The sequence below is a fragment of the Brachionichthys hirsutus genome, chromosome 22, assembly GCF_040956055.1.
Source record: "Brachionichthys hirsutus isolate HB-005 chromosome 22, CSIRO-AGI_Bhir_v1, whole genome shotgun sequence".
Classification (NCBI taxonomy): domain Eukaryota; kingdom Metazoa; phylum Chordata; class Actinopteri; order Lophiiformes; family Brachionichthyidae; genus Brachionichthys; species Brachionichthys hirsutus.
This window is the reverse complement of record NC_090918.1, coordinates 339,975-362,749: the sequence shown is the minus strand read 5'-3', so window position 1 is coordinate 362,749 and position 22,775 is coordinate 339,975. Positions and strand designations below refer to the sequence as shown.

At 47.4% G+C, this 22,775-nt stretch overlaps 2 protein-coding genes across 2 annotated transcripts; one reads left to right on the top strand and one right to left on the bottom strand.

The window, feature by feature from the left end:
- Positions 1 to 8,615: 8,615 nt before the first annotated feature.
- krr1 (KRR1 small subunit processome component homolog) lies at positions 8,616 to 13,686 on the bottom strand. The gene is made up of 10 exons (XM_068755232.1): positions 13,611 to 13,686; positions 12,686 to 12,864; positions 11,894 to 12,028; positions 11,607 to 11,732; positions 11,406 to 11,489; positions 10,993 to 11,049; positions 10,580 to 10,750; positions 9,517 to 9,594; positions 9,197 to 9,293; positions 8,616 to 9,129 (listed from the first exon to the last, which is right to left on the bottom strand). The coding sequence occupies exons 1-10, from the start codon at positions 13,684 to 13,686 to the stop codon at positions 9,023 to 9,025; spliced, it is 1,110 nt and encodes a 369-aa protein (XP_068611333.1). The 3' UTR covers positions 8,616 to 9,022.
- A 1,227-nt stretch (positions 13,687 to 14,913) lies between these two features.
- On the top strand, positions 14,914 to 21,403 carry LOC137910990 (cAMP-regulated D2 protein). Its single transcript, XM_068755413.1, has 8 exons — positions 14,914 to 15,372; positions 16,914 to 17,115; positions 17,388 to 17,521; positions 17,951 to 18,078; positions 18,175 to 18,293; positions 18,706 to 18,846; positions 19,481 to 19,653; positions 20,951 to 21,403. The coding sequence occupies exons 1-8, from the start codon at positions 14,914 to 14,916 to the stop codon at positions 21,401 to 21,403; spliced, it is 1,809 nt and encodes a 602-aa protein (XP_068611514.1).
- Positions 21,404 to 22,775: the final 1,372 nt, after the last annotated feature.

Sequence of the window (22,775 nt, the reverse complement as noted above, 5' to 3'; positions counted from 1 at the left end):
ATATACTTTAATTTTAAAGACACAGGCAGAGCCATTTCAAATGTACATTCAATTGTTTGACAGTTCTGAATTTGTTTGTGTTCAACTTTTTCATCTGATCACATTATTTGGGGAATTCCAGAGACTCAAGGCACCAGGCCTACTTCGTCCATTTTCAGGGGTACTTTCCATTCGATCAATCAATCAATCAACCCTTTATTGCAGACACAATGGTCCAATTAAGAAGCACACATAACATTTACAACATTTACACAGTAATCCTACAATAACATCAGGTACCAATGACACCAGATACCTGAGCTAAACTTCACAGCACTTAGGCTTGGCTGAGTCAGCGTTCTGATGATGTCATTCCCTGAGTCATGCAGCCGACATATAAACCTGTATGCAGGTGTATAATACACCTGTATGCAGGTGTCTCAGCCGAGCATTAAGGGCGTTAACCCCGACACCACAGAACATCTCACCGGCGCTGGACCACCTGGGCTTCCTGAGAAGTATCCGCATGCAGTCATTGTACGCCACCCTCAACTTCTGCATGCTGGCCTGTTTGTACTTGATCCACAAGGGGGCAGTATAGAGTGGCGTACAAAAGGCCCTGAAGAGGGTGACTTTGACCGCTTCAGAGCAAAAACTAAATTTCTTCTTCAGCATGTTAGCCTGCGCATACAGCATCCGCCGCTGTCTATACATGACATCATCATCTCCCAGCTGGTCATTGATGATGTCATCATCATCTCCCAGCTGGTCATTGATGATGTCATCATCATCTCCCAGCTGGTCATTGATGATGTCATCACCATCTCCCAGCTGGTCATTGATGATGTCATCATCATCTCCCAGCTGGTCATTGATGATGTCATCATCATCTCCCAGCTGGTCATTGATGATGTCATCACCATCTCCCAGCTGGTCATTGATGATGTCATCATCATCTCCCAGCTGGTCATTGATGATGTGGCCCAGATACTTAGTTCTGCTGCAGACAGACAGCACTCGCCCTGACAGATAAAAACTTGGGAAGTCCAAACCCTGATCCTCTCTGGTTCTGCAGACCATGACGGCACTCTTCTTGGCATTATACTTTACATCAAAGCTGATACCATAGCCAGTGCATATGTCCAGGAGCTGCTCGGTGACAATACGGCCAGGTCGTCAGCATACATGAAGTGATTGATCAAGCTGTCACCAAGCACACATCCAGTATTACAGCTGTTGAGCTGCACAGAGAGATCATTCATGTAGAAGTTAAAAAGCACCGGCGAAAGAAGCCCACCGTGGCGGACACCGTTCCCCACAGTAAAAGGAGGAGAGACCACATTACCCCCCCTAACCTGCATGCTCCGATTCGCATACCAACATGCCAGGATTCTAAGGAGACAGTTTGGCACAGCTCTCTCCCTCAGCTTCAGGAACAGCCTCCGATGGTTCACACGGTCTCACACATTCTCTCTCTCCATACCTGGATGAAGGACGCTAAAACCGCCGCGTGTCCAGGTCAAGTTACACGTAACCGAGATATTAGTATTTGTAAATCAGCCCTACTTTGCTGGTCTTTCATTCCATCATACCGGTGACAGCAGAGAGGCAGGTGAGGGAGTGACCGGCCGCCGCCTCCACACAGGCCACGTAGGAGCTGCAGGGAGTCAGATCCGTGAAGTCGTAATGGCCGTTGGTGGTCGAGTCCCTGCTGAGGCGGTTGTAGGAGTGCTGGGGTGCATCGTACAGCGCTGCGGTGTGGCTCCCGCTGCCGACAGCGGGGGCCCCCCAGGAGAGACGCAGCATGGAGCGAGTCCTGGACTGGAGCCGGACAGGGAGACGCATCGTGTGGCCTCGGAGGAGAGCAGATAGAGTTTCAGTCACGCTTTGCGGGCCACAGGTGGACACCTCGCCAGAGCATCGCCACGCAAACACACAACCGCTCACACACGATGGTCAATCCGGAGTAATCAATTCACCCAAGCTGCACGTGCTCGGCGGCGGGGAGAAGCGAGAGAACCCGGAAAACCCTAGGCGGACACATGGAGTCAAACCCGATCTCGCTGTGAGGCAACAGCGCAACCCACGGCAACCCACTTTAGATGTTGATTCTGTATCTGAACATTTTCTTTGCAAACGTAGACATTTACTTTGCTAAACCGGTTGGAAATATGAAAGGTAGGCGGCACGGATTCGATTACTTTTCTATGCATATTCTGAGTGTTCTGATACCCGTGGATTTTAAAGGTGAGCCTGGGACACCTCAGGGCTCCTTGGGGGAAGGAGTGCAATTTATTTATCTACAGGTTCTGTAACTCGGGACAAAAAGGAATCAAGCCAATCTCCTTTAAATAGCATCCAGTCGATAATCCAACAGCAACATTTATCTATTGGATCACAGCACACTGAGATGTAACCCTTTATCTCTAAAAACTGTAAACCCCTGATTGTCACCACGACACGATAGTAACGTAATCACAGATGATCTCTCAACTCAGAATTAACGAGGAGAGTTAGATGAGACGCCTTCCAGTCGTCTCTGCATGACGGCCGGAGACAGAGAGATCCAGTCCTCATGCTCGACGGAGGACGACGTCCGTCACGGACACCGACGGAAACCCAAACCGTGCCGTGAAAGTCGAGGAAAACCGTGTCACAGATCCATCGGAGCGATTCTAAAAAAATTACTGATTGGAGTCGTCTTAAATAATTATGATCAAGTTACGTTAATAATTATGACCAAGTTACTTGACTGTCAGGAAGCAGCGTTCACGCTGGCCCATGCCAACAACAACGACCCCTAGTGGAGTGCAAACATTCACCAAGGTCAATTACGTTCAAGAGCGGCATAAAACAGATCCTGGATATGTCCCCGTCTCAGTCTCAGTCTCAGTCTCCACATCAAAGTTTGGCTCTTCTTTTGCCCCATCTGTCGACAAAGTTTGATCCGCTTGGCCACTTTGTGCAACCCTGCTGGTAACCAAAGCAACCGACCGACGGTGAAAACCATCACCTCCTGGGCGGAGGTCATTAAACCGAGGGAGGGTCAGCATGCACGGACAACGAAACGCAGGATGCAGATCATCTCACCAACTGCAAGGAAGAAGTCTTCGTCCTGGTAGAAGAACGACGTTCCATTTTCACACGCAAACACCTCAGTGGGGCTCATCGTCTCCAAGAACGCCTGAAGAAAGACACCGCTGAAGTGTGAAAACACGCGATCCGCCTCAAGCATGGTTTGAATGTTCCGTCAGGTACCGCTGTGTCGTTCGTCGGCTGCTGCAGAGGCTTCTCTAGGCCTCTGATCCGGATCGTATTTGTACCTTTAACACATTTAAGATAGCATTTAATAAACATTAGTTCACAAGGTTGTTTCAAAAATATTAGAATGGTAAAAGATGCTGACTTGGGGTAATTCTGAATTTCCATTCTCGAGCAGAGCCGCCGTACTGAAGCGTCAGATTGTTTTCTACAACTGGGGACACAGTCAGGGAGGAGACTTTACCCTCCTCTCCGACGGTCTTTAGCGCCATCTCATTGAGCCATAAGTTCCCATTGTGCCTAAAAATAAAACACAGCTTTGGAACAAATATTTAAACACACCCTTTCAGAGGTCATTTCAATTCTACAAAAAGATCAAATATCATTTGCTTCTCTGAATTTTCATTCTGAAACTATCATTACTTACATTCAATGATGAACAGCTGGAAGCAGCTTCTGTGGTACATTTCATTGCTCGACACCAGTGCTTTTCTTTAATGTACACAATGTACACAATGTCACTACACAAACTACTGCAGTCTCTTAATGATTCAACCTTCAAAGATGAACATCTCCTCATGATCTGCTACAAGCACGACTCAAATCCTCCTCATGCCTTCGGATCAGCAGCGGTGTTTGGAGTTCAGACATGGAGCCTTTATGGTAATTTAATCTTTAACAGAAAAACCTTTGTCTTTCTCTCAACCCGGCCGGTCCGACAGGTGGCCACCCACTATGAGTTTAGGGTTCTGCTCAAGGTTTCTGCCTGTTAAAAGAACGTTTTTCCACTACGGTCGTCAAAGCGCTCGCTCTTGTGGGACAAGTTGCATTCCATCTTTCAACGTTACACCTGTAAAGTGCATCGGGACAACCTTTCCTCATGTCCGGGCGCCATAGAAATAAAACTGAATTTAAAGCAAGTCCAAGACGGCTGGCTCATGGTTTCAACATCCGATTTCTCAATACGCCTCTCAGAAGATATATCATCCGTTCTTGTGGGCTTTGACTTTTCAAACTGCTCATAAACAGTGCATATGTCTGAATAAACCAAATAAAAGGCTGGCGAATTAATACTTTTATTTCCAGCTATTAAACCTTCTAACGAACGAAGATTGAATTTTAAACGGAGCAGGGACACGACTAGCGCTGCAGATTAATTGATTTCTAGGGTTTACCTTTCCAGAGAATCGCCTTTGCTCATCCAGCATATGGAGAAGAAAATATCGTCAGCAAACCCTGAAAAGAAAAGTAAATAATAACCCAACTCATTGAGTGCCAGCCATTTTCAACTCAGCGCCCCAGTTTCCACGCGTTTTCCACCACACAATATTCTTTACTACAACCGGGCAAATGCCGAACCCACCAAATGAAAGATTAAAGTCTCTCCTTCCACCAGAAACTGCTGCTAACATTTTTTGTTCTGGGTTACTGGCCATTGAAGAGAGGCCAATCTCAAAGCCAGGGTTGGCAGTAACTGCGTCGGATTTCAAAAAAACGTCTTCAGACGTGAATGGCAACGAAAGACGTGTCGGGTTCACCATGCCACTCACCAAACGACAGCATTCGGGCTAAAGAGAACACGAACAAAAGCCGTAAGGAGTTCCTGAAGAAAGAGGAAAGCAACAGTTAAACCGCCGGCATCGGAGGAAGACGTGACGAGTGGAAGTAACAGCGACTTCGGCTCTTACATTTTCTTTGTAATTCCAGGAGACCAGCGTCTCGTGTTCATTAAAATGAACGCACTGACCCCTAATGAGGGGCAGGTGTGTGCTGACCCCTAATGAGGGGCAGGTGTGCGCTGCCTTCATGTACCTGCACACACCGTGGGAATTCTTTGTATTTTAATCTCTAATTAATCCTTTTGTATTAAACCGTGTTCGATGTTCTATCTTTTCTTATTCAGTCAATATACTGTATATAATTTACTGAAGCAAACAATTTTTTGTTTTTGTTTTTTGGACAATACTGACAGCCTTTTACCATTTATGTTAAACTCCTTAACAAATGTAATTTGAAAGTCTTTGCATTTGCCATTTATTTGCTACATATCTCATGTAACAATTAATGTGCTGTCCAGCTTTGTGCTAATATGGTATTCCTAAAAATTACAAATAATCACCGTATCAACCCCAATTCAAATACTTTGATCTATTTAGTCTAGTCTGGTTAGAGCAGGGGTCACCAGCGAGGGAACCCATCACAGCGATTCATCGGCACTGAGACCTGAAATTCCACCATCAATCTCCTCTGCTGTTATTTCACTGATCAATGAATTGTTTTGATCATTTCCTATAGAGGGTAAATCTAATAAAGCTAAAAATTGCTGAATGTCATAATCACCTGGCTTATCTGGTTGTGTGTATAGAGATTGATAATATTTTCCAAATGCCTTATGGATTCCCTCCAGCTTGTCAGATGACTTGTTTGTTATAGGATCCTTGATTTTGTGGATTGAATTTTCAGCTTTCTGCTTCCTAAGTTTCAAGCAAGTAATCTAGATGCTTTAGATCCCGCCTCATGTCGCTGTTTCATAAATCGTAGCTTTTTTTTCAATTTCCTCACTAAGGACCTTATCAATGTCCCATTTAATTGGCCTCATTTGCTCCAGTGTCGAAGGATCCTTATTGATACTATGCAGTTGTTCCAGATTTTTTAGTTGCGCCTGCAAGTCTGCTCATTTCTTGTCTCTTAGCCTCTTCAGCCTCACACATTTGGCTGTGATTTTCCCCCTAAGATATGCTTTAGCAGCATCCCACAGGACTGCAGGATTAACTGTTCCATTATCGTTGAATTCCAAATAGGTCTTCAGTTCCTCTGCCATTTCTGCTCTGAACGCATTATTACCCAATAGTCCAGTATTCAGTCTCCACAAGGAGTTTTTTGGCCTTCTATCTAGGTTAAACCTCAGAGTTAGGCCAGAATGATCTGGGAGATCCGTCTGTCCAGGATTCCACTTTATGACAGTCACCGCTAAACATGAAAAAAATAATTAATTCTCAAGTAAATATTATGTGTTGCTGAATAGAACGTATATTCAGTATCCTTCTGATGTAGATATCTCCATACATCCATAAGTCCAAGCTCTTGCAGCATCTTATTAATCTGTCTCCTGCACGTAAACAGGCAGAGAGGCCGAACCGCCCCTATAAAAAGTGATCCTGCTGCCCATTTACCATATTTTTGAATAAGTTAAAGGAAAAAATATAATGTGACCAGAAAAGCACTCAGAGAGCGCAAACCTCTGCCAAGCAGCTCATTCCCCTCCTAACTGGATTTACCTCGTCCACATGGTGATCTGGATCATCATCAATTCCCAATGATGGACGGCTTAGAGACAGTGGTGAGGACAGCCATGATGGACAGCTTAGAGACAGTGGTGAGGACAGCCATGATGGACGGCTTAGAGACAGTGGTGAGGACAGCCATGATGGACGGCTCAGAGACAGTGGTGAGGACAGCCATGATGGACGGCTTAGAGACAGTGGTGAGGACAGACATGATGGACGGCTCAGAGACAGTGGTGAGGACAGCCATGATGGACGGCTCAGAGACAGTGGTGAGGACAGACATGATGGACGGCTTAGAGACAGTGGTGAGGACAGCCATGATGGACGGCTTAGAGACAGTGGTGAGGACAGCCATGATGGATGGCTCAGAGACAGTGGTGAGGACAGCCATGATGGACGGCTCAGAGACAGTGGTGAGGACAGTCATGATGGACGGCTTAGAGACAGTGGTGAGGACAGCCATGATGGACGGCTCAGAGACAGTGGTGAGGACAGTCATGATGGACGGCTTAGAGACAGTGGTGAGGACAGCCATGATGGACGGCTCAGAGACAGTGGTGAGGACAGTCATGATGGACGGCTTAGAGACAGTGGCTCTGAGGAACAGACAGGAGGCGGAGCTAGAAGTGGAGATGAAGATGTTCTGCATTTTCCAGACGTCATTCAAAGCAATGTTTCACTCTCACCTGGTCCCACCTGGTCCCCATGGTGACGCCCACTAAGCGCGGTCACATAGTTTTGTTTTGTTTAACAATTGAACTGCAGATATTTGGTTGTGGAGTTTAAGGTGCAGTACCCACTGTCACCACATGATGGAAACTCCGGTTTGTGAGACGGTTTTGGGGCGGTTCCTGCTTCCGGTGCGTCGACGAGCAGAGAGCCAAGACGCCGGAATAACGTTCGTCTCCGTCTCTTTCTTGTGAATATTTGCAGACACAATCCCTCCAATCTTTCCCCAAATAAATATTATGAACCGCCAGCAGCGGTCGACCGGCCCGGTACCTGCTACACATGCTGATTTCCTCCGGTATTTGAACTCATTTAAATACAACCTGAAATTGAACAAAGTTGCATCGTGGTTTTTCGCTCTTCTCTGAAAATTCAAGTAAAAAAAAAAACAATCTTATCTTGCAAGCATAAGGTGGAAAAATGCCGAGTCCCGTCACGTTCGTGGCTGGTGAGGCACCGACAGTCAGATTTAAACGTTTCCGAGCCAGACAGAGTGGGCGATGTTTGAAGCAGATCTTTAAAAACGAGGTTGTGTTGTTTTTCCAAACGGAGGGGGAAAGATATTTGGTTTGAAAAAAGAGCCAGAAGAAAATACGTCTGCTCTTGCCAGAGACGCAAAGAAGAAATATTTCGAGCTTCCTTATCCATGAGAACGAACCTTTAGGAATTGTATTCACGTTGATATCAGTTTAGAAGTGATTCACTGAAATCACACGCTCAGTAATGGTGGGTTCTTCTGGTGAAGGCAGCAGAATCAGAACCGTCTTTATGAGAGACACGTTGACCGGCCCAAAACAAGATTGTTTCATTGTTAAAATTCCCCCCGATTTCAACTGGATCTGTTCCTTCAGGTATTAAAGACAGAACCAGGGAATACAGGACGACCGAGAACAGGAGAACCCGAAAGTACTGAGGAAAAAGAAAGGACGTTCTGCCCAGAGTCGGGTGCAAAGAGGCAGGAGCTGATTCGGTGAGATGTGAAACAGGTGCGCCTCGTTCCGTTCAACAAAGCCTCCGCGGCCGTGCGGGGCAGAGATCGACCCGAGGCGATGGTCGCCATAGGAAACGGACTCAGCCTCGTTCCGTTCAACAAAGCCTCCGCGGCCGTGCGGGGCAGAGATCGACCCGAGGCGATGGTCGCCATAGGAAACGGACTCAGCCTCGTTCCGTTCAACAAAGCCTCCGCGGCCGTGCGGGGCAGAGATCGACCCGAGGCGATGGTCGCCATAGGAAACGGACTCAGCCTCGTTCCCGGACCGTCACCAGAACACTGTTCCTGTAACATTCCCAACATTAACTGAAAATGTAACCAAGATCCTTCGGTAACCGAGTCAGGCAAACCAACGCTGCGACGGAGGCAATACGTTTATCACGTCGAGGTACAAATACAGGCAACACACAAATGACGAGCGAGCCACGACGATCAATCACAGCCGGCAGAAATCCTCCTGAAGACGCCGTAATCCAAACGTATCAATACTGACCACGTCATCCTGAACAGCGGGGCAAAGATAAGGCCAGCCCCCCTCTCGGGACTGAGAACTGGTGTCCAGGGTGCGGGTGCCCCCCCCCTGCAGAAAGGCCTTGGTCCTGTTTGTTCACCCCAATGTCTCTCCCTGTTTCATGTCACATTCTCTATTCTGTAAAGAAACGCCCAAAGTAACAACAAAGGTGTGCAGACAGTCAACATGGGGGGAGGAAGAGGGGCCGCATGCCCACAGTCTTCCTCTGTCGCTTCACATTATCCAAGCAATGGAAATGTGCCGTCAGTGGGGGGGGGCGGGGTTCACAGGTGGAGCCCCCAACTTCTTGGTCTTGGCCTTTTTCACTTTTTCCTTAATGGCCTTGATGTCCAGCTTGCCTTCAGAGGGAGCTGGAAGAGAGACAGGGTGAGCTAGAGGCGGGCGGTACCCCATCAAAGGCGATCGGTTTATTACTACCTTTCATGGCTTTCTTCATCAAAGGCTTCTCCTTGGGGGGGACGAAAGCTTTGTTTCGCTCCTCTTGCCTCTTGGTCAGCGTCTCGGCCTGCTTCACCTGAAAACGAGAAACGACGACAGTCAAGCATCTAAATGCAGCGCCTCCTACTGGGCTTCTGGAGTTTCTGCAGATTTAGGCTATTAATGCTATCTGGAACTAGCTCGTGCTACTATAGCTGCTTCTCATTGAAACTGAAAGGAAAAGGAGGGAAATAACAGACATCCAGCTGGAATCGTTTGAAGTTCCTTGCGAACCTCCACTTCAAACACTCCGTGCTCACCTTTATCCCCTCCATCTTTTTCCTCTTTTTCACACTTTCACGCAGGAAGAACTCTCCTGTGGCCAGCTCCTTGTCAACCTGCAGAAATGATCCGGTCAGTCAGCGTAGAAATGCAACATTTACACGTGTTCGGAAACATGCATCAGTTAATGATGATATATTAAATTGGACGGAGTCTTGTATAAAAAGCTACAAAACCTTAAGCCATATAATTACATACAATTGTCTCAAATCGTAAAGCACATTTATTGATAAACTGTGTAATAGTTTGTTTACCAAACTAGATCAGGAAAAGGATTCAGAACTTAAGCGCACAGTTTAGCAGCAACTGCAGATTGTGAAACAGGAACAGAGCTAAAGCTAAATATTGTGTGAAGTAACGGCGTGAACCTCGCCTGAACTTTCAGACGTCCTTTTATTCTGACGTGCTCGCTGCCGCCTCACGCTTCACGACTCTCCGTACGCGCGTGCGCCTGAGACGGTGGACCACGTTTGTCACTGTTGCTTGCACACTCTGCATATTATGGTCTGTTGCTCGACACCTGTTCTATCAAAACCAAACCACTTCCCCGGTCAAGCAACAATTCCTTTGTCACGCTCATTTTCTATCTGTTGTCTCTGCCTTTCGCCGCCATCGATGGCCGGCGCCGTGGCACACGGGGGGGGGGGGGGGGCGTAAATACAGCAGCCGCAGGGAAAAAGCACTACACACTCATTTAGACTGGTAGAAGTCATTTTCTTATCATTGGAAGAATTTATACCGGTATATAAAAATCATCGCCCAACCCTATTCAAAAACTAAAAAGGAACATTTGGGTTCAATAAGAAAATAGTTGGTCAAATTATTAATTGCATTACGGATAGTTATCTTGAAAATAGAGGGGACATTCCTCTGGAGTTGCATTTATTTATATTTAAGTCACTTTTTTTGCCATAAATATCTTGAATGTAGCTGCTTTAATGAAAACATCTGATAACAGATATGTTTGCATGTTACAGAACACACGTGCTGAACTCGTGGAGCAGCATGAACCCAAGGCGTGCTGCCGCGTAACCTCCTGACCTGGCTCTCCGGCTGAGACGGAGGGAACGGCGTGTACTCCTTCTTCACGCTCTTCTTCTTCGGTTCCCTGCGTTTGGCCAGATTCTTGTGGCGGAACTTGGGCAGGAAACGCTCCCAGCTCTGCACCCGCAGCTCGGGGTCTTTGGTCAGTTCCCGTTTGATCATGAGAGTCTGAGGGTTTCAGCCCACGAGGAATGCAGACAATCATTCAACGTAAAACATATTCACAGAAAAAGAGAACTCTTAAATCTAGTCAGGCTCAGCACGGCCAGGCGTGTTCAGTGCCTGCCCTGATCCCGTGGAACATATTCAACGACGGGTGTGACGATGAAGGTTAAATAATAATCAAACATGACTCCTCCATGCCCCCAGCTCCAGCTGATATATTTTACATCAGCGCTCCGTCAGCGTACCTTGATGTTGTAGATGGGATGAATATTTTTCATCGTATCCATCACCACTTTGCGTACCTGAACAACAGAGAAAGGAAAGGTTCGTAAAGCTACCACATATGTTGTCTTTCTTCCAAACGCGGTTTGCTCGCCAGCTTTCCCACAGGGATCGCTGAAGCTTCATCTCCGCTCCACCAAAGTTCCGTTCAGACTCGGGGGGGCCTCAACGCGCCGAACAGAAGCAGGAGAGTGGCGGCGTGCCCTTTGCGTCGGGATGTCGTTCCGCGTTAGCCCACATACGCTACGTTTAGCTTCCCGACGCTTCCCTCGATCGGGTCCAGAGGTGGTTTCTGCCTCATCGCTTTCCGGATGTCCGTTTCTTCACGCCCAACATCTCTCACTAGTCCCCAGTAAACCGACTGCGGTGGCCTCACCTCCTTCAGGCCACCGAAGGGCCCCAGCGCCGACACGGTGTTGCCCTGCACCATCACATAGCAGCTGGTCAGCAACTCCAACGCCTGTACAAAATAGACAGGACAGAGCTACACGTGTGCCCCACATCTTTAAGGTCCTCCAGATCTCTGACCTGCACACATCCAACGACCAATCGGGTGAGATGATGGCGTGGGACTCACCTTGAGGGTAGAACCTTTGGGGCCAATCAGCCGCTGTCTTCTCTTCACAAAGCGCTCCCTGTTCCTCACCATGGTGCCAATTTTGATAATGTCACACGCAATGTCATCCTGTAATATCCGCACAGCCTGCAAACAGTATGAAGGACGAAGTAAATCATCCAACGCCGACGTTTGCTGCAGCTCTTAAGCATCGAGAGATTTTTTTGAAACAGCTGATGAAACCAAGACAACAAGAAAACAGTCGATCAACAGTCGATCAACCGCCGCCGGAGCACGGCGACCGGTACCTGTTCAAACGGGACGCTCCTGGCCAGCAGCTTGATCAGATCTCGAGCTCTCACAATGACGTAGGGGTCAAAGGTTCTCCTTGTGGTGGAGACTGTGATGCTTCCCTCGATCAGGTCCAGAGATGCCTTGATATGCTGAGAGGATCCGGGTTAGAATGAAAGCCATTAGGCGTGTGCCGAAATAACACGCTGAAGCTTTGACAGGCGAAAAGGTAGAAACGCACTTAGAAAACAGGTCAGTAAATAATTTAAAGTCATTTAGAATCAAACCTTACTGCTCCCTACCGTTTACCTGGAATGGCTTAATGTTCCATCGAGTTCTGTTCAGTTTGTGTGGGGTGGGGGAATCTGCTCAATAAATAAAACGTGTCCACCCCTGGTAAAGGACAACGCAGTCCAGAAGATGAATGAATGTTATTTTACCACCAAAAACCCTTTCTCAGTGCCGTTTGTGCTCTTTTACAGGAGGAGACGACTGTCGCCGGGCTCTCTGGTGTTTCTGGTAAAACCAGCCTTCGTTAAAACGGTAACTAAAGTAACTAACGAAGGGAGAAATATAGAAACAAGCTTTTCTCCTGATCAAAGCAGAGTCTCGACTCGTTTGATCAGTCCGGCAGACAAATAATTATGCGATCAGAACAAACTGGTTTGCAACAAACTATTAAAATTGGACAACATTACAATGTTGGAATAGAAGTTTGGACCCCCCCCTCCCCCCCCCCCCACACTGGATTACATTCATGTTGTCATAGAAACAGGAGCAGGGCGGGGTTAACGTGAACCTGGACGTACTGCTTCTCCCAGGGCTTTCTCCACCAGGGGCCAGCACTCCTTCAGGTAGGCCTCTCTGTATTTGGGGAAAAGCGTGGCGAAGCTGCTCTCCTCCAGAAGACCGCGGGGGTTGTCATCCCTCGTGAACGTGGGCTCCCTCCATCCATCAGGAACGGTCAAAAGTTCAGATTCATCCACCTCTGACACAAACAGAGTAATAATATAATATTAATAACAATAAAAATAACGGCCACACCAACATTCGCTCGCCGAAGGGCACGTACAAACGTGCGGGAGCCGGGATTCAAACCGCCGATCAGAAGACGACTCACCCAACCAACGTGAGAACCGGAAGGCTTAACGCCCATTAAACGTCACAAACACTTCAAAGTAATCCGGAATCCAGGATCTCTTCTGGATCATCAAAATCGAATGAGTCCCAAACGTTTTCCGGCAGTGACCTCTACGGTGGGCGTGAAAACACCCCCCTCCCGGGGGGGGGGGCGCCCTACCTCCCGTCGTGTATCAGTTAACCCTACGTGAGTAATCCATGCGTGTGATTACTGCCATTGTGCAGCCTGTGTGTCGTGAGCGCGCTGCGTAACTCAAATATCCAACACGCACAGGGAGTGGCTGGCGCTGGGGAGGACGACGCAAAGGACAGGGCAAAGCGGAGAACGTCGATTTGCTGTGGCGACCCCCCCCCCCCCCCCCCACGGGAAAAGAAGAACGGAAAAACAAACCAACGCCGGTGATTTACAGCCTCCTCCTCGGCGGGGCTCAGAAGACAGGACGGCTAGCATGCTAGTTTAGAGCTAATGCGTGCGTGCCTTGATACCTCCGCGTAAACGCGCCGACGAACCCGCACAAACGGTGCCGTGCTTCGGAGAAAAGTATTTAGTGAGGCCGCGGGACGATTCTCGGCTTGACAGAAACCATAACTTACCCTTGTCTTTGTTCTTTTTTGCTTTTTTGCTTGTTCGCGCTTCACTCACGTCGTCGGCTGCTTCGGAGGACGCCATATTTGAGTAAAAACGGAAGTGACGCATCCACTCTTCTTCGTGTGACTTCATGGCAGAGTCGTGTTTTTTAAATAGACAACTTATAACCATGTGTAGCTTTATCGCCATCTAGTGTCGCATTCAAATACTGTAGTGAACATGCCTTTGCAAGCTTTGTCCCACAGCGTCTGCATTTTAAGTTTGTTCCATGTGATGATAATGAATATTTATTAGATAGAATGTTAGAGTTCAAGTACAGTCAAGCAGTAGCATGTATTACAGTACAAGTACATGTCAAATTCAGCATGTTATTGTTTCTCTGAATGATGCAGACTATGATAATAAACTAAAACAACGATTATGTCAAGTATTGAATGTTATCCTGAATGATGTAAAATAAAAGATCATGATGTGGGTGACCTAACACACACAATGTAGGGCTGCTAAAAGCGATCGAATGATATTTAAAGGACACATATTCCATAAATGTAAAACAAAGTGAAGCTGTTGGGCGATGGCACGGTGGCGCAGTCAGTGGATATAGCGCTCGCCCGCGGCTTCCTCCCACCTGCAAAAACCTGCAAGTTAACCTTTTGCCCTGAGCCAGCTGAGATCAATTCAATTCAATTCAATTGTATTTATATAGCACCAGATCACAACAGAAAGTTATGTCGAGGCACAAGATCAGACCCAGATAAGCTACAATTTCTACAAGAAAATGCACGGACCTACCACCATGCACATTTCTAGACTGTGTGGGATGTGCTGCAAATGACCTCTTGGTGGCAGTGTTCAATTTGATGACATTTGCAACTATCGATCGGTATTTTCGAAGTAAATTCACGTAATTAAAGAATTCATGAAACTGAAAGAACAAACGAACAAATATGTATTGCTTCATGAACCCCAATGCATGAGGCGTCCTTATCATACTTCAGCATGAGACTTTGTGATTCCATTAAGCAAAGGGGAGACACCCTGCCCTCTATTAGTGGCCCCGCATCACAATGTCCACATCAAGCTGTTCAGTCTACTGGATGCCACTCGGCCATCAGACAGAGCAGCTTTTGTCTGATACATCTCAGTAGTCAGCCAAATTGGAGTCACACGTTTGGCACAGTCGATGGAGAGTTTCAGTCTGCGGGCTTTTGTGGGGGGCTGCAACCTTTCTGCCTTTGCTGTACCATCATTCAAGTCAAATCATGATCTGAGCTGCACTGTCTGCGGAGGTATCAAGGTGTTCACAAAATGGAGAGCTGGCACTGTCTTCTGCTGCTGTCCGCCATGTGTTTGGGGCTGGCTTCTAAGGAAGAAGCCCAAAATGCAGATTACAGCTTTCTAAGAAGAATCTACCCCGGGCTATTGGCGAGAGACAACCCGTTCAGTGGAGAGGAAAACTCCCCCGAGGAGCTGAGGCGCCGTGAGGGCTCTGTCACAGGGCAAGCCAAGGACACGTCAGCCAATGGGGATACACGTGAGGCTCCAGGACCTGTGGTGTTCACCAAAGAAGGTCCAATCAAGGGTGTTACTCTGGATAAGGCCCATGTATTCTATGGGATACCATACGCAGACCCACCCATTGGAACTTACCGCTGGAAGCCCCCCAGAGCTGTCAGTCCTTGGCGAGGGATTTATGATGCCTCCTTCCCCAGGGCAGCTTGCATGCAGGTCTGCAGTGGACCCATTGCCGGGGAGTGTCCTCAGATAGTAAGGAAAAGATCATTTCTTTGTCTTCTTTGCATGTGTCCGTGAGTCAGTCAGACCACAGAGGTGCTTTATAAATATCGACAATTTCCAAGAGGACTCGGTTCCTTTGGGAGCAAATTCCTGCATTTATAATTCGCTGAAAGGTCTGCGTTCACACTGTGATTTCTCCGCGAAACGAACTTTCGGAGCAACGTCGCGTGGCTGAAAGGGGCGCTCGTCGATTACCCCTCAGTTACCAGTGATAAGGAGCTGGTTCTGAACAAAAGATTAAAGTATTATCAAGCATATTTAGTAAATTAAAGGTACACACAGCGGTACATATTTCACCACGTTTATTTTTTCTGGAAAATGAGCTTCCCCTGCAGAGCAGCTTGGAGTACTCGCTGTACTTCCTCTACCGGAGATGTACCGCGTAGCGTCACTACGTACAGCTGATCCTGCCTTTGCTCCGGCGAGCTTTCACACTGCTGACGGAACGGAGCAGGGTTCTCTTGCAAAGGGGCCGAGACCCTCCTTTTCAGGTGGACTTTTTTGATCCTCTCCAGAGTCCGGATGTGCGTTCACACCAGCCCAAACGGAGCGGATTATCCGAGGGAAGGAACTCTGGTCAGTTTAAAAGGGAGCAAACCGCGCAGTGTGAAAGCACCCTTAGGGTGCTTTCACACTGCGCCAAGAGGACTCGGTTCCTTTGGGAGCAAATTCCTGCATTTATAATTCGCTGAAAGGTCTGCGTTCACACTGTGATTTCTTCACGGAACGAACTTTCGGAGCAGCGTCACGTGGCTGAAAAAGGTGCTCATCGATTGGACAAAGTAGGAGGGGAAGTCCCGCCCTCTCCCGTGTTTTTTTTTTGAGTCCACAGTTTACGGCTGCTGCTCATTCACGGAGGGAAGCTCATTTAGTTCTGGCCTAAATCATAAATGTTACACAACGCTAGTCGTTTTTAACAAACACAAAGTCGCTGGGATCAGTAAAGTCTCCGGATCAGTTCAGAACAACGGAATGAGAAACTATCGCTGCCGATCAGCTGATTCTCCGCTCTGGACTGTTAAAGCTCCGTAGCGCTGCGGGGAGAAGTCGCGTCAGTTACCGGTGATACGTAGCTGATTCTGAAACAAATATTAAAGTATTATAACACATATTTAGTTAATGAATTCTACACACAGCGGTACATATTTCGCCACTTTTATTTTTTTTGGAGCAGCTTGGAGTACTCGCTGTACTTCCTCTTCCGGAGACGCACCGCGTAGAGCGTCACTACGTCACTACGTACGTTCCTCCGTCCTTTGCTCCGCCGAAAGGGACCGAGACCCTCCTTTTCAGGCGGACTTTTTTGATCCTCTCCAGAGTCCGGATGTGCGTTCACACCAGCCCAAACGGAGCGGATTATCCGAGAAAAGGAACTCTGGTCCGTTTTAAAGGGAGCAAATGGCGCAGTGGGAACGCACCCTTATTCAAGGAATACACTTTTGGTTAGCCTAAATCAAACATTTATATTCAGAGGATACAAACTGAATATTTCCTCTAATGCCCCCCGAAAGGTCAGCGAGGATTGCCTCTACCTCAACGTTTTTGTGCCTATGGATGTGACCTTTGCCCCCCCTCTGCGGAGCCCACTGCCCGTCATGGTGTGGATCCACGGTGGGGATTTCATTGCTGGTTCTGCCTCCAAGCCGCTTTATGATGGACGCTTTATCAGTAACTTCACCAACACTGTTGTTGTTGGCATGGAGTATCGACTGGGTGAGAAACCTTGGTGCTATATTTACTTTAAATTGCAACCTGCTTGACTACATTGGGAAATAGAGACTTTATCTGCATTTTAGCCTGTACTGTCTCTAATTATCTCTTAATATCTATATAATACTGTATACCGTAATACACATAATAACACATATAATCATCAATTATATGTGCAGGAAAAAGGAAGTGAAGAACCTGAACCCTAACCCAGAGAAAATAAACGTCTTTCCGGAGTCAGTGGTTTGATTTATTCTGTAATTTGTTAATTTAAGGTGCCTTTGGGTTCCTTGTTTTGGGCAAAGACTCTAATAACTCATTTGCTGGCAATTACGGGATCTTGGATCAGCAGGCAGCTCTTCTTTGGGTTCAACGGAACATTGCCGTATTTGGAGGCGATCCCACCAAGGCAAGCAAACACACGCATTCATGTTATTATGCACTGAAATATGGTCCAGATGGGGGGGGGGGGGGTCATGTTGTTGTGATCTGGCGCTATAGAAATAAAATTGAATCATAACAGGGACGTTTTTGTTATTCTCACCCCCAAAAAAAGAAATCTGTACATTCCATGTGCTTTAAATTCTATCGTGTAAAAAAAAAAAAAAAAAATCAAAGCAAGCCAGCTTTTAATTGACCAATTCAGGCCAATTAAAAGTTCCAGCCTGGTTTATACTCTCCACTCTCCAGCACACTTAGCAGTGATTACAGCCGTAATTGCTGTATTTGGATTATTTTTTGAATGAATTAAGGGAAAAAACATCATGGAATGAATAAATGAGTGCATTCCGTGACGGCTAAGCTAAAGGCACGTTGCCGGATGCCGCTGTGTGATCAGGTGACAGTCTTTGGGGAGAGTGCAGGAGCTCAGTCGGTGAGTCTTCACCTGATGATTCAGAGCAGCCAGCCTCTGTTTGGGCAGGCTGTCCTGCAGAGTCTGCCCTTCTCCATCCCGCTGAGGACCAGGTGAGGATCCAACTCAGGACAATTCTGTACACTTTGAGCCTTGAGTCAATGTCCCAGAATGCTTTACTCCGAACTGGAATTGTTGTTGTTTTCCAGACACGATGCCCTGAAACTGGGAAGAGACTTTTCTAAAGAGACCAGCTGCTCTGTGGACGACATCGCATGTCTGCTGTCTCTCACTCCGCAGGCCGTCCTCACTGCCCAGATGAAAACAAGTAGGGTGATGCAAACACCGTCCCAAGATCTCCAAATTGAGAGCGATGCACAGTTACATAACGAGGCAGGATATCGTATGTTTACCTGAAACGCTGGTGAAAGGACATTATTTTTCCTTAGTGGCATGTTGGAAAACAAAATCGTGAAAGCTGAGGAACAGTGTGCCTCTGGAGGGGCAATTAGCGAGAGATCAAACGGCCTCCTGGCTGAAGATCACTGGACTACATCTGCACCGTCACGGATCAGTGTCATCGACTCAGTTATTGCCGTCAGCTACTTCCTGCATGTCTGAGCTCACTTTCGATCCCAAAGCAGGAGCAGTTCTGGCTGGTTTACGTTCATTGGTCTGAATTATGAAGCTGCCCGCTGTGATAACCAGTGCCTGTTTTCTCTCGAATCCACGTGTTTTAGGTTCCAAGGTTATTAACCCCTTTAGGTTCCTGGAGGTCTTTGAGACATGGGGTCCATATATCGATGGAGCGTTAATCAAAGAGCAAGCTGTCACTGCCTTCCTGAAGGGCCACTGGCAAAAAGAGAAGCCAGTGCTGCTGGGTAGGACACACACACACACACACACACACACACACACTGAAACGTTGCACTGTGCTATTTACTGAAGCTAACTTTCAACAGCTTCTCATGAAGAATGAATTTCATTGGTTTTCATTGGGTGGCTCGGTGGTGCAGTCGCTCACACACCTCCTCTTGATGGGTTTGTTAAAATTTCAAAGAAACTGTTTTGAAGTTTGGGGAGCACAGTGGCTGGTGCTGCTGTACGTTCTCCCCGTGTCTGCATGGGTTCTCCCCGGGTTCTCCGGTTTCCTCTCACCTACATAAACATGCAGTTTAGGTGAATTGATCACTCCAAATTGTCCGAATTCAAGGTGACACCTGATTATATGCTCCAGGGAAATTGCCCATATTGGTAACAGGAAGTATTAATTTCGCATTCATTTTCCAACCGCTTCGTCCGGCACCGGGTCGCGGGCCAAGCTGGAGCCTATCCCAGCACTCAATGGGCGAGAGGCGGGGTACACCCTGGACGAGCCGCCAGTTTAACAGGAAGTAATCATTTCCAATACATTTAAATTTGAAGATAAACTGACGCCCAGTGCACGGTGCACAGAAAGAAACATACAATGTCTGCCTGTTTGTATGGACTGAGGAACCGTGGTCTGTCCTGCAGGTACGACCTCTGAGGAAGGGGTCATCTTTGCTTACAGCGTCTTCAAGAGGCCGGTGTCTGCCTTGGAGAGCGCGCTATACGTCACAGCCATCTTTAAACAGCATGCTCTGCGGATCCTGCACGAGTACCTGCCTCTGTACCGGGACGCTGACCGCCGGGACATGTTAGCTCAGGTAAAAAAGAGCTCCGTTCTATTCAGCTGCAGCAATGGAGATGGATTTACACGCATACATTTGTATGCACAGTGTAATATACGTTATATTTCAGTGATGGCAGTGGAGAAAAAACTCGTTTAGTTATGTCTGAACATCATTTATTAGAAGTTAATTAGGTCTGTCTCCTAATAAAGGACAAATTAGACTCATGTGACACCGCTTTGAATTCAATTCTTAGCTTTGCTGGACCTTTTATGTTTTTTTCATAGTTATTCAAATGAATCCACTATTCAAGCATACCGGTACGTTAAGCAATAACCAAATCAAACAAGACCAGCGTTGTGTTAAGTTTGTCACCACAGTACAAAGCGTAAGAACATTCAGTGAAAACACACTGGGATATGTAGGAGTATAACAGACTCATGGCTGATGCTGTCCGGCTGCTGAACAGTTAACGTGTGCAGCCTGGATGCTCTGCTTCTTACTTTGGTGTTCATGCCAACTGGTTTGTGCAGCAGGAGCCCAGAATCGATACGTTTGGTCTGTGTATACTCTGTCCATGTGACATCACGTCCTAACATAGACATTTTAAACAGACTAATTAAAATGTAGTTATGCTGCAGACATATCAATAAATATAAAGATCTAAATCTTTTACCAGAGGAAAAATCAGAGGATCTGTAAAGTCAGTAGGGTTCATCCTCTGGAGACTAGGATTGTGGACAGACTGACAGGCAGCATGGCTATAATTCATTCACTTTTAAACACATTGTAGCATCCAGTCGATTTAGAAAGGCCAGAACTGGTGGTTGAATAGTTTATTTTGACCTTCCGTCCATTAACCAACGTAAGAGCTATGAAAAGAAAAAATAACAACACACAATAAAGTTAACCATCATTCAACCGTTACCATTCATAACTCAAACATTGAAACACAATCCTTACCATAAAATACGATTTAACCATAAACATTAAAATACTTAAAATACAACTACTACACAGATATAATCACATTTACCTTGTTCCTCAATCAACCGATGCTAAAAACGTTCAACCCTTTCCTTATGTCAAGTCCGTCTTTCCTGCCGTTCACTCTCGTTCCGTCTAGCGTCTCTCTCTCCAGCGCACTACCGTTGCTTCGCTTCCGGTTACCAAGTCGTGAACAAAACAAAAGCACAAACTTCCGAAACAGTTAGCAAAATAAAAGCACGAACTCAAAATACAATTACTTATTTATCTAAACAATATTAACCTTACATAACTGTCGTTACACACATTTTATAACCAGCTGTCACTTTTCCCTCCCTTTCTCAAGATTGTCACCGACTTCGTCTTCCTCTGTCCGTCCAGGAGGTCGGCGCGTGGCGGCACAGCCGCAGGGAGCGAGGTGTGGATGTACGTGTTCGACCACGTGGCGTCAGATCATCGCGTGTGGTCAGGTCTAACGTTCTGCTTCCAGCACGCCTGTCATGGCGCTGAGCTGCCTTTTGTCTTCGACTCTTCCTTGGTGGCTAACTTTACACTGTCGCTATCGGAGAAGCTGCTGTCCAATCGGATGCTGTGCTACTGGGGCTCCTTCGCCCACGACGGCGACCCCTCCTCGCAGGCCCAACATACGGCTTTCTGCCAGGAGCAGCGTCTGCCTGCCTGGCCACGCTATTCTGACAACAGCGGCTGGCTGGTGATGAACCTGACAGTGCCTTCACATGCACAAGTGGAATCCAGGAACCATGTATGCGATTTCTGGGACCGACTGGGGATCTATTAGTGGGAGGGCAGGGGCAGCAGGGAGTTGCTGAGTTGCATTGAAACACCTTCAGGAAATGCTGCTCTCTTCGTATCTGGTAATAAAGAAGTAATGTTAGCTGCAATGTGTAATTGTTCCAATTTGACATTCCTTTTTTATCAAATATATATTTTAGGAATCATTACTGAGCATCCATTATATCAATAAATTGTTGCGGCATGGCAAAAGTCAGCAGTGTGCATCATTCATTGGTCGCCCGAGGAATTGCATATCTGGCCAACGTCTCGACCCTCAATGTGAAAAAGTTTGGAATGGAAAGCTTTTATTGTCATTGTCAACACAGTACAAGTACACAGTACAAGTACAGTGCAACATTGAAACAAAATTCGATGAGTGAGCTTCGGCTGCAGCAAATAAATCGCGCTGCCAACAACTCTCCTTGGAGAAGGTGCAGAAAGCATCAGGTACACAGGAGAACACACGGAGAAGGGCCCGACACGATGCACTGGGAACGCTGCACCGGGAACGATGCGCCGGGAACGCCGCGCCGGGAACGATGCGCCGGGAACGCCGCGCCGGGAACGATGCGCCGGGAACGATGCGCCGGGAACGCCGCGCCGGGAACGATGCGCCGGGAACGATGCGCCGGGAACGATGCACTGGGAACGCTGCACCGGGAACGCCGCGCCGGGAACAATGCGCCGGGAACGCCGCGCCGGGAACGACGCGCCGGGAACGCGCAGGAATGTTTTCAATGAAAAGTAGGAACCAGGCAAGTCCTTCGGGGAGGAGGGGGGGCGCAGTAGGAAGGCTTCCAGAGCAGATGAGCCAATGAGGGGTGTGTGTGTGTGTGTGTGTGACAGAGTTCACGTGTGTGGAAAGCCAGAGAGACATGTCCTTGGATTGTTGTGGTAGACAGATAGGACCTGGCGTCGTACAGAACTCTCTGAGAAGGGGAGGGAGGGGGGACTGGAGACATAATAGATTATTTAAAAATAGAAATTTAGCTTAATCCAAATATACAACTGGTCCTCAGTTATTTCCCGTTTCGTGTTTCAAGGCGAGACTTCAGTCCCCCCAAGCCAGTACTCAGTGCGGAGTTCTGCCGATACAGTTCTACCTGCTGGCGCAAGATAGTATCCAGTTTCTGCCGGTCCTCCCCGGATCGACCCCTGAACTTTGCCCAGGTCCTCGATTCGAGCCATCACACAGTGTCAGGCCTAAGGCAGGTAAGAACCCAAATGTGAGGCGGGTTGAGCGGGAGTCCAGAAATGGCTTTATTGTTCGTTACCAGGAGGTCAGTCCAGAGGGGCAGACAGAGCAGTTTAGGGGCAGGCACAGAGACAGGTCCAAGGGGCAGGCGAAGGTCGAACACCGGGCGGTCAGGTAGATC